Here is a 13,110-nt window from a genome sequence, read left to right as displayed (position 1 = left end):
GATAGAGTATCCCATCCGCCAATGTCATAATTAGGCTCTTAGTGTAGTAATAATCAGCCTGATGCAGGGATGGCAAGAGAGAATCAGGAATATGCTCTCGTTCTAGATGTGAAGACAATTTTCAACATTTCAGGGTTTCTCAAGACTCTCTCAGTCAAGGGATACTACAGCAATCATAATTTTAAGTATGTAGAATTTCAACCAGGAGGAAAATTCTGCCTTTGAAATTTTAACACTAATGTCCTGTTGTACATTAACTTTATTTTTGATTGTCCACCGGGAACATATTTTATCTGTGGATAAGCCACTTCCTTACACATTGACTATATAAAAACTCACTTTTGGGTCTACTTTTCAAGTACTATTTTGACAAATAATTGAACATTTCTGCCAAATGTTTTTGTCCTACATTAAATTTTAAATTATCCCCACCTTTATTCCCAGCTTCCATATCCACACTATGGAAATACCCCCATAATTTAAATGAACTAAAAATGACACAACATCACAAATACTATCACAACAATATCCCTTTCTTTTTTAAGCCGTCTGGGACCTGACTGAAGAAAAGATGACAGACATTGTCATAGCTTTGTCGCCCATGCCGCCAGCAGACAGACCAGGCCCTACCCTGCCTCAAAAAGCTTGAATGTATTCCGTACACGAAAGAGGGTTATGTGTGTAATTAGTTATGACAAAGCATGATAATTCAGCTCTATTTACATCCTCTAGTGTTGCAAGCAATAGTGTGTGAATCATTCAGTCATCCAAGGACAGTTGTACTACGTCCAACTCATGCAGAAGGCCTAATGAGGCAGCAGCTGTTTGAAACACAGACACATTAATGACTTGGCTACACACTGGACACCACCGGACTCAAATTGCTTCTTCTCCTTCAGAGACTGAAATTATCTCACAGAACTGTCCAGGGCGAGGGATGTGCAAGTCTTTGTGCTACAGATTTAGAGATTACAGGATGTCTCGAAAAGAGGTAATGCCATTATCCCTTCAAGGATACCATTTTAAATAGTCTGTAAGAACAAACTGTCTTACTTCAAGACAAGTGAAGGGTTTCTAGTGACCTGAAATCTTACAAATATGGTAAATGAGTACAAACCCTGCCGCAACTCATTAGAGGGGAGTGGGCAAGTGGAATTCTTGCTGAGGAGATGACAATTATTTTGCTGGAGATAGACTTAATTTTCTCTCTCTCTCTAGCCTGGCTACAGTATTTAGATGGTCCCCGAGAGAACATGATTGATTACCTCCAATAGCTATCTATCTAAAAAGATTTATTCTCACTTTTAAGTGCAGAATTTAAAATGACCTCTGCATGCTACAGAGCATGGATTCCTGGCACTGAATATATCTTCACTGCTCAGAGGAGGAAGCTGGGTGAGGCTTGAAAAGATGCCCTTCATAAAGAAACTTAGATTTTGGATATTCCGTTAGCATGAAAACAAACCTGCCATCAGCAGTGTCGTGGGTTATAAAAGGTTGCAGATCCTACTTACACTTCAAAAGGTTAACTTCATAAAAGCCTCAATTTGGGTTTCACACACTTATTAACCCAAAATGCCATCTCAAAAGAAGATCTGATTTTTTAACAGCTTAGCCTTCCGATCCATGACCCAGAAGGGATGCCTTAAAAACACTAAGTGCAACAACAACAACAACAACAACAAAAACAAGGGGATGGATAGAACACTTGAATTAATCTCAGCTACTGGCAATCGCCGAAGATATCCAGTTTTGGGGATAAACAGGATATATTCTTCAGCAAGCCATGCGAAAGGTCACCTGACAGTAACATATTGTGGCCAATAGGAAAACTGGAAATGGATTGGAAGAACAGGGAAATAAACAGGAACCAAGGTGAGACAATAGCATCAGATATGCATGTTACTATGCCCAGAGTGAAGAGACTGTCACTCTTTCAACATAATGGTGATAATGTATTGTATACAGTATGTGACATAACATTGCCAAAATTCCTTACGGTCACTAGTGCTACATGGTGACAATTTGCCAATAATATGCTGATGGCCTCCATTCTTGCACCTGGGTCATGATGAATCTGTGCACAATATTTATTTTAGTTCTTTTGTATCACTATCAGTCCTAAAGTATGGAATCTACCACTTAAAGTCGAGGTCTATATTTCTGGATTAACATGGGTATAATCTGCAGACAGAGAACTACAAATATGGTGTCAGCACTATTGGAAAACTAAAGCAGATTACATTTCTGCGGTCTCGCTCTAGCTTACCTTGTAGCTGAAAGAGGATTCATTCGATAAAAACCTACCCTAATGAACTCATAAATTTGACCATGTATTCGGCTTGTGACGGTTCTAATCAGTGATAATGCATACAACGTTTAAGTATATAACGTATAGGTTTGTAACTGAACTATCCAGTAGAAACATGCCTTGCTAAAATGATATGCTGCTGTGATGTTATTATGTATATGGGTAGGTACGATGGAATAGTTGCACAGTCCATAATATATTCAGTTCTAGAAAACAACCAGAGAGGATGAAAAACTACACAATCCAGGAAGTACGCGCATGATGGAGGCTGAAGTAGTTGTAAGCATAGTTGGAGATTTTTCAAGTTATTTTCTTCTACACTGCATTATGGGGAAAATATGGGTCGAGAGATACCCTTTTCTCAATTTGTATTTATTCACGTGGTACCAGACAACCTTGGTGTTTCCTCACTTTATCTTATTTTGTCCAACGTAGGTCCAGGATCTATGGCTAATGATATGATGCACACCTCCAACTAATCTCATAAAATAATTCAAGGCACAGACTTTGGCCCAGGAGTGAGTAAACTGAAAGTGTTACACAACACGATGCTTTCTCTCACTCAGTTCACTAATACAAAAAATATAAAAGGCCAAGAGGAATGCCCGAATGTTGTCTCGTGTGCTGTAATTCTCGTTGTCTGGACATATCCGTACAACGTGCTGCACTAAGAAAGTGTTTTCATTGGAACTGACCTTTGTCCTGATGCAGTTGCTAGAGGTGAGGGGCCGTTGCGGTCACGTGGTTCTTCGCAGGTGCTCATTTCCATTATTACTTTATCCAAGGACTTTGAAAGCATAAATGACAGATGTTACACATGTGAATACAGAAGTATACAAAAACCATTTAAAATGAATAACGATGTAGGCGTCCATTAAAAATGATTTACTAACAAACGTGATACAAAGCAAAAGAAAACATACTCAATTATATCTTACTACGGTCGTAACACCCAAAAGCTGAGGTATGCGTTAAACCGCACCAGGTACAGTTTACAGTGCTGTTTATACATTCAAAGTTGATCCCGTGATGGAGAACATACAGGCATTAATCAGAAAAGCTGGGTTTGGCACTACTAACCAGCCATGGCGTACGATAATGCAGGACTGGCGGCAGAATTATTCAAAGCTGCTGACAACTAAAACCAGAGCCATGAGTAAATATATATTAGCACCCAGAGTGGAAGGGTGCCAGCTGGCGCCAGCCAGAGAGAATGCCTCTCTTGCTGGCTGTATCAGCATCACAGGCTGGCAAAGGGGGCATCCTGGGAGCGGCCAGCTCCCGGCATCCCTCGGGCGTGCTGCGTGCGCTGCAGGAGCTGCCTTTAACCTCAGTGACGAGGGGAACAAAATGTCTCCCTTCCCCTCCAGCGCTCCCTCGGCTTCTTCAGCTGGGTCTCACAGGCTGTCTGGTGCCTTTTTTATGAGAGGAAGGTCAATCAGCCATATAAAAACAGAAATCGGACGGGGCCTGGCAAGCATACTCTTGATGTGTGCTACAACAAAATGACATTACAGGTTTTGATAAATGTTATTGGACTAACAAAGTAAAATACAAACAGGCTAAATAAGTTAGCTTTCAAACTCTCACAGACCTCTTCTTTAGATGACATTCAAAAATAATTACTAAAGGTTTAAAGTGCTGAGTGCATAATCTATACATATGGAGAATGGTTCCGAAAAAAGTTGGGAGACACCAAATAAACATATCAGTATAAGACATATCTTCCTTGGAAAGGTTCTCTTTCCAAATAAAAGTATATCACAGCTACAGACGTTTAGGAAGCATTGTGTTTAAGTTCAGAAAGCTCCAGAACGAGGAGCCAATTCTAATTTTGAGTGGCGTGGCTTGATGAACTGCGCCCATATTTTGTTACAGATTGAAATTGGAATGATAAGATTTTGCTTAGTGTTCATCAAGACGTTGATAATTGTGCAACAGTCAATGCTAAAGTTTTCTACGGTGATTTGTGGGTGCCCTTAGCTAAATGTTCAGTTATCCTTACATATTAATGAGGTAAAGGGAAAAATCGGATTGAATTTGAGACTCCATTAGTATGAAATCCTTAGGAGTCTATGAAATATTGGTTTTATTTTACACCATGATACTGTGTACGATAAAACATTCAACGATATATAAGACAGATAGATGCAAATGTTCACAATGTAATATTCTGCTTATTGGCATTGTTGAGCGTGGGAAAGAGCCACGTTTCAGGAGCGGGGAAGCCTCCAGCGGGTCATGATGCTCCTACCATCACCCAATGCTACTAAATGCGCGCTCAGTGAGGGAATACACAGTGTTTACTGCAGTATTAGGGATTGTAACCTTTGCATTATTGCAATACATGTGAGTTCGCGTTCATTGGTACGCTTGCTTTAAACAGCTGGTCATTGAGCCACACCTACTGTCATTGACTCGGAGAGAGCGAGAGTGTGTGTCACCGTAAAGCAGGATCCGAGGTACCCGTCTATGCTGCTTAACTGAGCACCACTACACTGAGTGATAAGCGGATCGCATTGACAGCGTTCAGTGAAGTAAGACGTGCCGTACTAAAATGATGATTCGTATTATTATCGCCAGAGTGACAAAGGAACGGCGATGTGTGGGTGGCGGGGGTTAATGTATATGTTAGTAACTCCTACCAGCATACAGCACAGTGCCAAGCATGACACCCAGCGGGGAGGGCAGCAGCACGCGCAGCACTGTTTATGGTAACCAGGAGAACTGACACGTGAAAGCCGTAGCTCCAGCTAGAGCCTCCCTTCCCTTACAGTAACAAGCGTCTGTGCTCATCAGAGCAGTAAAAACAGCGTAAGCTGCAGAAGGATCTGCCGTGCTCTGCCCGGCTTAGGGACTGACTCTCCTCTAGTGAGGCACTATTGATTGCTGTACAGCAAAAGCAATTATTTACTTGCAAGCCATGCACCATTTATACAGAAACAGAAGCAAGATAGTGACAGGGCACTTAATGAACAGTGATTGATGCGGCAGCCCACAACAGGACGAACCCGACCGCAGAGGCATCACCACAGGAAACAACAGCACTCAGTGCTCCCTGGTGCCCTTAAGCAAAACCACACCACACTTTCAAAAGGAAAGCATCCTTCGAACTCAGATATTAGGAGCCCATTGCCAGTTTCACCCTCACGAGACAGCCTAGAGAGCGCTACGTTTTGTCCATGTAACATTTGTTTGACATATCTGCCACTTTAATGTGGTGACCTGTAGTTCACGGGGAATTGGGCAGATGATTAAATAGGTCGAATCTAACTTAGCTATTAGACAGGAGTGCCCCTTTCACCTATGTGGTTTGTGTCACCATTAGACCCACTGGCCTGCTGCATCTGGAGGGAGCACTTGACTAGAATCTTGGTCAGCATTTCTAATGGGGAAAAATAATCTCTCTATGCGGATGATATTCGTCTCCACACTGCGGAGCCTTAATCCTCCTTTTTATCATCTTTATTTGTAATTATGTAGTCTAACAGGACAGTCATACAATACAGTAACAAACCAACTGCCCCGGGCACCAAGGCAAGGCAACACTCCATGGAGCATTACATAGCAGGCATTGGCCCACACACCCCTTCCCAGCTCTCTTCAGCCACTGAGGCACCCACATGACTGACCTTCACAGAGTGAGTCACAGTTCTATTACTGTGCAGCAGATCATTTTCCTTCCATTCATCCCAGATTATGCCAATCATCATCCGATGCAGGATAGAGCACCATTTGGTTCATCATATCCGCTCACTCCTTTAGATCCTCCTCTGGCCGATCATCTGTTCGGATACTTTTTAGTTGTAACTCCTCTGCCAGGGTCCATATCCGTGGTCCACTGTAAGACGGCGGGCCCTCTATCAGGCAATGAGTGGCTGCTTTACGATATTTCCCAAGAAGTAGGCCCAATTTTGCAAATATGTGCTGTACTGCATTTGGTTCAGGTACTATCCCCCGAAACAGTGACACATTGATATTTGGAGAGAAACACGGTTCATTCGTTTAAGTCTCATCGCCACCTCCTCCCTGCACCGCGTTAGTGTTCTGTATGTCCCGATCATATGGAGGAAATCTGCATCCTGCTCCATAAATTTCGGGCAGGTGGAGGGTCTGCTGGGGTATATTTTGTGCATTTTAGTTGGCGTCATGTACGCCTGATGAAAGAAATGAAAATGTATCAATTCAAATCTAGCATTATTAGCCACTTCTTGTACCTTAGCACAAGCTTGCACCCACAATGCGTCTATTAGGTGAGGCTGTGGGCTTCTGTCCCAAGCTTGTCGTTCCTTATACACAATGGGCGACCTGCAGTCCTTCAATGCTTTATGTGTGCAGGACACTAAGCCTCTTCCCCTCCACGAGCAATTCCAATGTCAGTGAGGTATGTGGTTTATCAGGGAAGCCAGTCCAAATCCCCTAGCTGTGCGAGTCAGCTTGGCAATTTGTAGAAACTGCCTTATGGTGTCCCCAAAGGTCTCATGTGGAGCATGTCACTCAAATGACAAGAACTCCTCTCCTTGGCAGAGGTCACCCATAGGTAAGCAGCCTCCTGCCCTCCAGGCCCCCAACGAGATTACCTCCCTTATTTGGCAAAACAGTTGTAGTCAGACAGTTGGTAGGCACCTGCTAAAGGTGGATTGCCTCAACAACTGTCTAACTGCCAAATCGCTGCCACATGTTTAATTACTTCAGGTGTACCGTCTGGATGTTCCGTACCCCTTGTCAATAAAGTGGGCAGCACACCCCCTATACAGTTCAATCCAAGAGTCGGAGCTCCCAGCTGGATTTATCATCACACCATTTAGTGGCATGTCGCAGCTGTGAGACCGTTTAGTAGAGTGCCAGGTCTGGTAGGCCAAGCCTGACCCACTCCTTGTCCAGTTTCAGCACTCTGAGTGGGACCCTACTCCTTTTAACGGACCACATTAAGGAAACCATGAGGCCATCTAGCTCTCAAAAGGTAGCTTTTAGTACTGCATATATGTTATTTTGTAGCAATTACAGATATCAGAGAAATAGGACCATTTTCGTAATCTCCAGCCTACCCATTATCGAGAATGGGAGAGAGTTCCAAAAGTCTATGGAGGAGCTGAGTCGCTGCAAGACCCTCCCAACATTGAGCTGCTAGTGCAAGGCAATAGTGTCAGCCATCCAGATAACAGAACATTCTCAGTTCCCATGGAATTCCGACTGCTGGGAGATCAGTCTGGGAGCCACGCCCCTCAGACTTGCTCAGGGTTACAGCACAGTCTTCTGCTTATTTACTCTGAGACCTAAAAGCAGTACAAATTAGTCCAATCCCTCTAAGAGGACAGACTCTCCATGATAAGTCAGATACACCAAGGCGTTCTCAGCATACACTGAAACTATGTGTAGCATATCCTCATGCCTCCAGGCTGCATCATCAGACACCATCGTACAGCCAAAGGTTCCACTGTAAAGATGAAGAGCAGTTGAGACAGGAAGCAGTCATACCTCATATCTCTCCATGGTCTTTTGCAACAAGAGCTTCCTGCCTCACCTGACCCTCGTGGTCAGGCCCTCGCAGAGAAGTTGTATCAGTTTGAACATTTTTGGACCAAAGCCCATTCTGTCCAAGACCTCAAACATGTAATGGCAACTGTGGGAGTCAAAGGCCTTTTCAATATCGAAGGCTACTAGGGCACCTTCTAAAGGCGAGCTATTCATGTACACCAGGACATGGCGCAAGCACCAAATGTTCGTCATGGTATTGCGACCTGGGATAAATCCATATTTGTTCTTGTGCACTAGGATTCCCACCTTAGGCAGATGTCTGGTAGCTAACACCCTGGAAAGCACCTTTGTGTCAACATTCACCACGGATAGGGGGCCTATCGGAGGCCAATTCCCCAGGATCCTTGTCAGGCTTGGTACTATTATGGCCTCCCTCATGGCGGCTGGCATAGACCAGAAGGAGCCTATCAGCTCAGCATACGTTTGATACAATTTAGACAGGAACCCATCTCTTAACAGTGCTTTCCCCATTACTAAACCACTTATGGCAGCTAGTGGCTCCTCCTGCGTGGTTTCCGTCTTCTACTCCGCTCTGTCCTCCTGTGATATTGTCAGTATACTAAGTTGTTCCAGAAAAGTCTGCAAAACTCACCCATACTCTTCAGTTTCTTATAGAGTTGTGTCAGGTAGTCAGCTAATACTGCATTCATGCTGGTCTGTGTCACTGCCCTAGTCCCTTCTGGCCTGTTCCGAGAAAACTTTTCAAGGGAGAGAGGAGTCTTGCTCTTCAGGAGCCCTGCTAACAGTTGTCTTGATTTGTCTCCATCTTTATGTAACTTCTGTTGATATTCTTGGAGTGTGTGTTTATCAAGTGTGTCCCAGAGGGTCGTTATTTTGTGGTCAACTTCTAATAGGGTCTCCACAGGGGGGCGGAGTACATGACATCCTGTGTCTTTAATTGTGCTTCCCTGGCCTCCTTTTGTGCCAATTCTCAGTGTTAACTGTAGTCTGACACCATATGTCTTAGAGAGACATTACCCCCTCCATGCTTCTCATTCATTCGCTCTTGTGCCTGTAGACCCCCAGTTATGCTCAAGGTAAGTTTTTAGGTCCGGTCTAATATCTGAGCAAAGAAAGACATCCTTCAAGGCCTCTGGATTCAGTCTCCAGGGAAGTGGCTGTCCCTGTCGCCCATTGTCAGAGTAGGTCACTAGTAATGGGGCGTAGTCAGAGAGGAACATGCATAGGTATTGGGCTTTTTGTATTCTAGTGCTGAAGTCCTGAGTCACTAATATACAGTCCAGTCTACTATGGGTGTTACATGTTGTGGAGTAGTGAGTAACTCTTGGGTGCTGGATACAACAGATATCTATAAAACCTAGCCATTCCATAACTTGTGATAATGCAGTAGTCATTCCTGGCTTTCTGTGAAGTCTAGGGGAATATTGATTTATGTTTCCCCCATCAATGCAATTGATGTCCCCCACCTCCTCAAATGAGAGGCAGATATATGTATGGTAATAGCAAGTCAGTAAAAGGTTTTATGAACAGTGATCAGTGCATACAAGTTTATGAGACAAATCTCCCTCCGATCAAGCGACCAATATATGTCTATGTTGAGAGGGCACTACTGGAGCCATCCATATCTTGACACCTTGTGCATAAAAGAACATCTGGCCCATCCATTTTTTCCATTTTATTGGCTTCCTAATGCTTAATGTGTCCCTTGCAGCACGGCAACACAAATGTCATGTCACTGAAGGTAAGTGCACCCTGTATCTCTTAGTATAGTCGTTTAGGCCTCTGAAGTTCCAGGTAGCAATATAAAGTGTCTTGGTAAACTCAGTGAGGTGCATTCGTGCAACCTTCCATTTCCACTGACTTGACATTTGTCAAGGGGGTCCAGACCTTCATAGACATAATGCTCAATATCCATGCTGCCACCGTGTGCACACCCATGTGCATGAGCCACCCATCAACCCTAATACCCCATGGGTAAACAACCTTTCAACTCAAAACCTCGTGATTTCCCAGGTCACCCCAAACAGCAGGGCTGAATGCTAACTAAGTATTCCCTACGAGTGCATTTCAACTAAAATGCACTCCTAGCAAGTATTCACCTAAGCAGTGGAAGGTCTACCAGTCTTAACTTCCTGCAGGCCATTGAACAAGCTGCGTTCACAGGGACGGAGACTCCTCTGCACACATATTCACCGTTCATAGCAGTTTTTTGGTCTCCACTGCACAACACCGCACCCAGGAACCTCTTTTGCTGCATTCCCTGCTGGATGATGGCATAGATTGTATACTCACTCCCGGGCCCTTTGTGAAATGTCTATAACAGCCTCTTCCTTTACCCCCATTGTGAGCTCAAAGTTGGAGACATCATACATGCCCCAGAATATGTATGCAATACTTTACCAAAACATGAACATATTGCATAGTTTGTCCCAAACTTCATCATCAAATCTCATGAATAAGTGTCTCTAAGTGCCAGGTACAACTCCATCCTCCCTGTCCATGAATATGACCAGCTGAACAACCGCTGCGCTCTCAAAATAAGTGGCCCCATCAACTGTGTGGTCTACAGTGGCAATCAATGCCAGAGTACCGGCTTGTTGCACCTCTATCCGAGGAAGATTGCTCCGCCACCATACCCCATCTCCTTCACTCCTCTGATCCACTAGGCGTGTAGTTAATTCTGGTGTACGGTGCTCTTAGTGTGTCTGTTGCAGGTCTTCTTGCGTGTGGACACTCGCACCAGTCATACATATCCCTAGGTTTAGTGAAGAAATATGTGCGGGCCTTCTACTCGTAGGATTTTTGCAGGGAGAAAGAAAAAGAGCATGTAACATACTCAAATTTCTAATTTTCTTCTTCACTCTAAGATGTGATTTTCTTCGAGCCTGAACTACCTAGATGTAGTAAGAAAAAATCCGAATGCTTTTTCCCTCGAACTCTATAGCTTCCTGACATTTGACCCATTTCAGGATTCTGTCACTGTGCATATAATTGAGTATTCAAGCAATCATTGCTCTGGACAGGGCCTGGGCATTACGACCCTGTGGGTTCTCTCAACCAGTTTGTCAGGTACTAGCCATCCATCCAAGAACAGTCCAGTGCAGTCCTCTTCGCCCGCTCTGGGAAACACACAAAGTGAAGGTGTCATCTCTGCAACCTTCCCTCTGTATCCTCTAAGCACTCATCCAGGTATGCTATTGTCAGTGAGGGTGCGCACAGTTGCTCATAGATTCTTTACTTCCTTGGTTAGCCCAGCCACATTTTGCTCTGTCACCAGCTCATTAACCTTATGGAGGTCCATTCTTAGGATTTCGACATTGATGGATATGACATCCATCTGCTCTATGATCTGCTTAAACATCCATCAGGATCTGAGCTGTGGACGTTTTTGTAGCCAATCCTGGCTGAGCATGGTCTCTTTTCTGTGCATTGCGTGAGGGCCCCCCACTCCTGTTTCTGTGTAGTCGTCCATTTGAGTTTGTTACCCTGTTCTGGAGATCCTGTCAGTACCCATAACAGCAATGGAGAGCAAGCACCACAGGAAGTCTATGGGCTCATCCACCTCAGACCACCAAGCTATCTACCTGCTGGGCATCCAGCTCTCCGGAGACAGTGATCTACAGTTCGCAGGTATCTTCGTGGGACGTGTCTGAATGTTTTTCCTTTAGCTACTAAGAAGTAGTTATATGATAATAGCTAAATGCCAGAAAAGATGAATCTTAATGTACCCGACTCTAAATATAAGCATGGTGTATTTCAAATACCTGTTTACAGCAGTTTCGGTACATAATCAATCAGAATGATGCACAATCTGCAATGTGCAGTGGACTAAGTAGTGTCGAAGGAAGCTCAGGCAAATATTGCTGCAATAATGAACACAAGTTTATCAGTGTACCAACTCTTGTCTGAATTTTTTTTAAACAGATATGGTGGAACTTTTATTAAATGTTTGGTTTGGCCAAAACAAATCCCTATTTCATGACTTGGGGATCCAAGGACACGTCTGCATTTCTTACAGCATCCGTGATGACTACTTCCTTGTCATGCTGCAAATAGAATGTCGGCTTGCAAGAAATTACAGCTACTGTCTCTTTCATCATTACAAAAGGATGACTTTGGTCTCAGCAATAAAAAGCAGGAGCCACCTGACTTTCCTCCAAGCCTTAATGCTGCCAAGAAAGTCTTAATGGCTTGAAATACAATCCAATGTCACCATTAAGTGTATGTGGCATCTACATAGGAGTGACATATCAACCTTTATCTGTGAATGAAGGAAAAGGGGGAAAATCATACATGATATGAAATTATGGGTGACGGAAAACGCCTTGTGAAACCCCACAAGCCACATGAGAGTCCATCCAAAAGTAAATATGTATGATCTAGGACTCAGCCACAGGTCCTTAACTCACATAAGACAAGGACACTGGTAAGATAAAACTTCTTAACAGTGTCAAACTAAGAGAATGTTTTGGAGTGCTATGTTTGAGAAATAAAGGCAAACGCTTTGTACAGAAATTACATGTCAAACCACTGTCTACAAATGTTTTTAAACTACTTTTTGGGTAGACCCCTCTGTTTGTAAAAGCAGATGAGAATAAAATTGGTCCTATACAGTTTAAATAAATGCGTATAGGCAGAGACAGGGATTGCTTTTCAATACCTTATGTTTTATAATATGGTGACAGTTTTAGAAGTGATCACTGGAAATCCAGGTAAATGGTAAACTATTTCCCTCTTGGAAAAAAGTTCAAATGTGCTCAGCACATAATCCTATTTAAAATGTATTTTAGTCCGGGTGATTCAAGTAAAGCCACTCCAACTGGCATTTGGCAGAGTTCCCAGTCCGAACTCCAAAAGTGATTTAGTTTGAAATGTGTTCTGCATGGGCAAATTCATATTATGGCAAGAAAAAATAATGACAAGCAAAAACCAAGAACATTATTAGAAACTCTTGAAACAGGATCACACTTTGGAGAAAAATGTAGACATCCTCTTGAAGTGTGAAATGTTTTCAGGAACTTCATCAGAAACAAAAAAGAAAAAAAGTGCAAAGTCTGCTATCGGCCATTCATGAAGTATGTGGTCTTTTAAAAATAATATATATATAAAAAATTCGAAAACTACTTCAACTAAAGGAAACCGTCATATATTTGGAAAACTAATTTAAAGAGAAAACGTTTTTAACACTCACCAGACTAATTGGATGGGTCTTCAGTTTTGTCCATGGTATCTACAAAGAAACAGATACAAACCCAAATGACTGATAAGAGACTAATTGCACAGGAAATAGATCATATTGA

At 43.1% G+C, this 13,110-nt stretch overlaps 1 protein-coding gene across 1 annotated transcript in view; it reads right to left on the bottom strand.

The window, feature by feature from the left end:
- Positions 1-13,110, bottom strand: part of BLTP3B (bridge-like lipid transfer protein family member 3B) — a 220,442-nt gene that overhangs the window by 153,777 nt on the left and 53,555 nt on the right. The window contains exons 3-4 of the mRNA XM_069229568.1: positions 13,002-13,040; positions 3,007-3,098 (exon numbers count right to left, since the gene is read on the bottom strand). Of these exons, the coding sequence (XP_069085669.1) occupies positions 3,007-3,098; positions 13,002-13,040 (131 nt within the window). The remainder of the gene's footprint in view (positions 1-3,006; positions 3,099-13,001; positions 13,041-13,110) is intronic.

Source organism: Pleurodeles waltl, chromosome 4_1 (assembly GCF_031143425.1).
Source record: "Pleurodeles waltl isolate 20211129_DDA chromosome 4_1, aPleWal1.hap1.20221129, whole genome shotgun sequence".
NCBI lineage: Eukaryota > Metazoa > Chordata > Amphibia > Caudata > Salamandridae > Pleurodeles > Pleurodeles waltl.
This window is presented reverse-complemented; position numbering and strand designations above follow the sequence as displayed.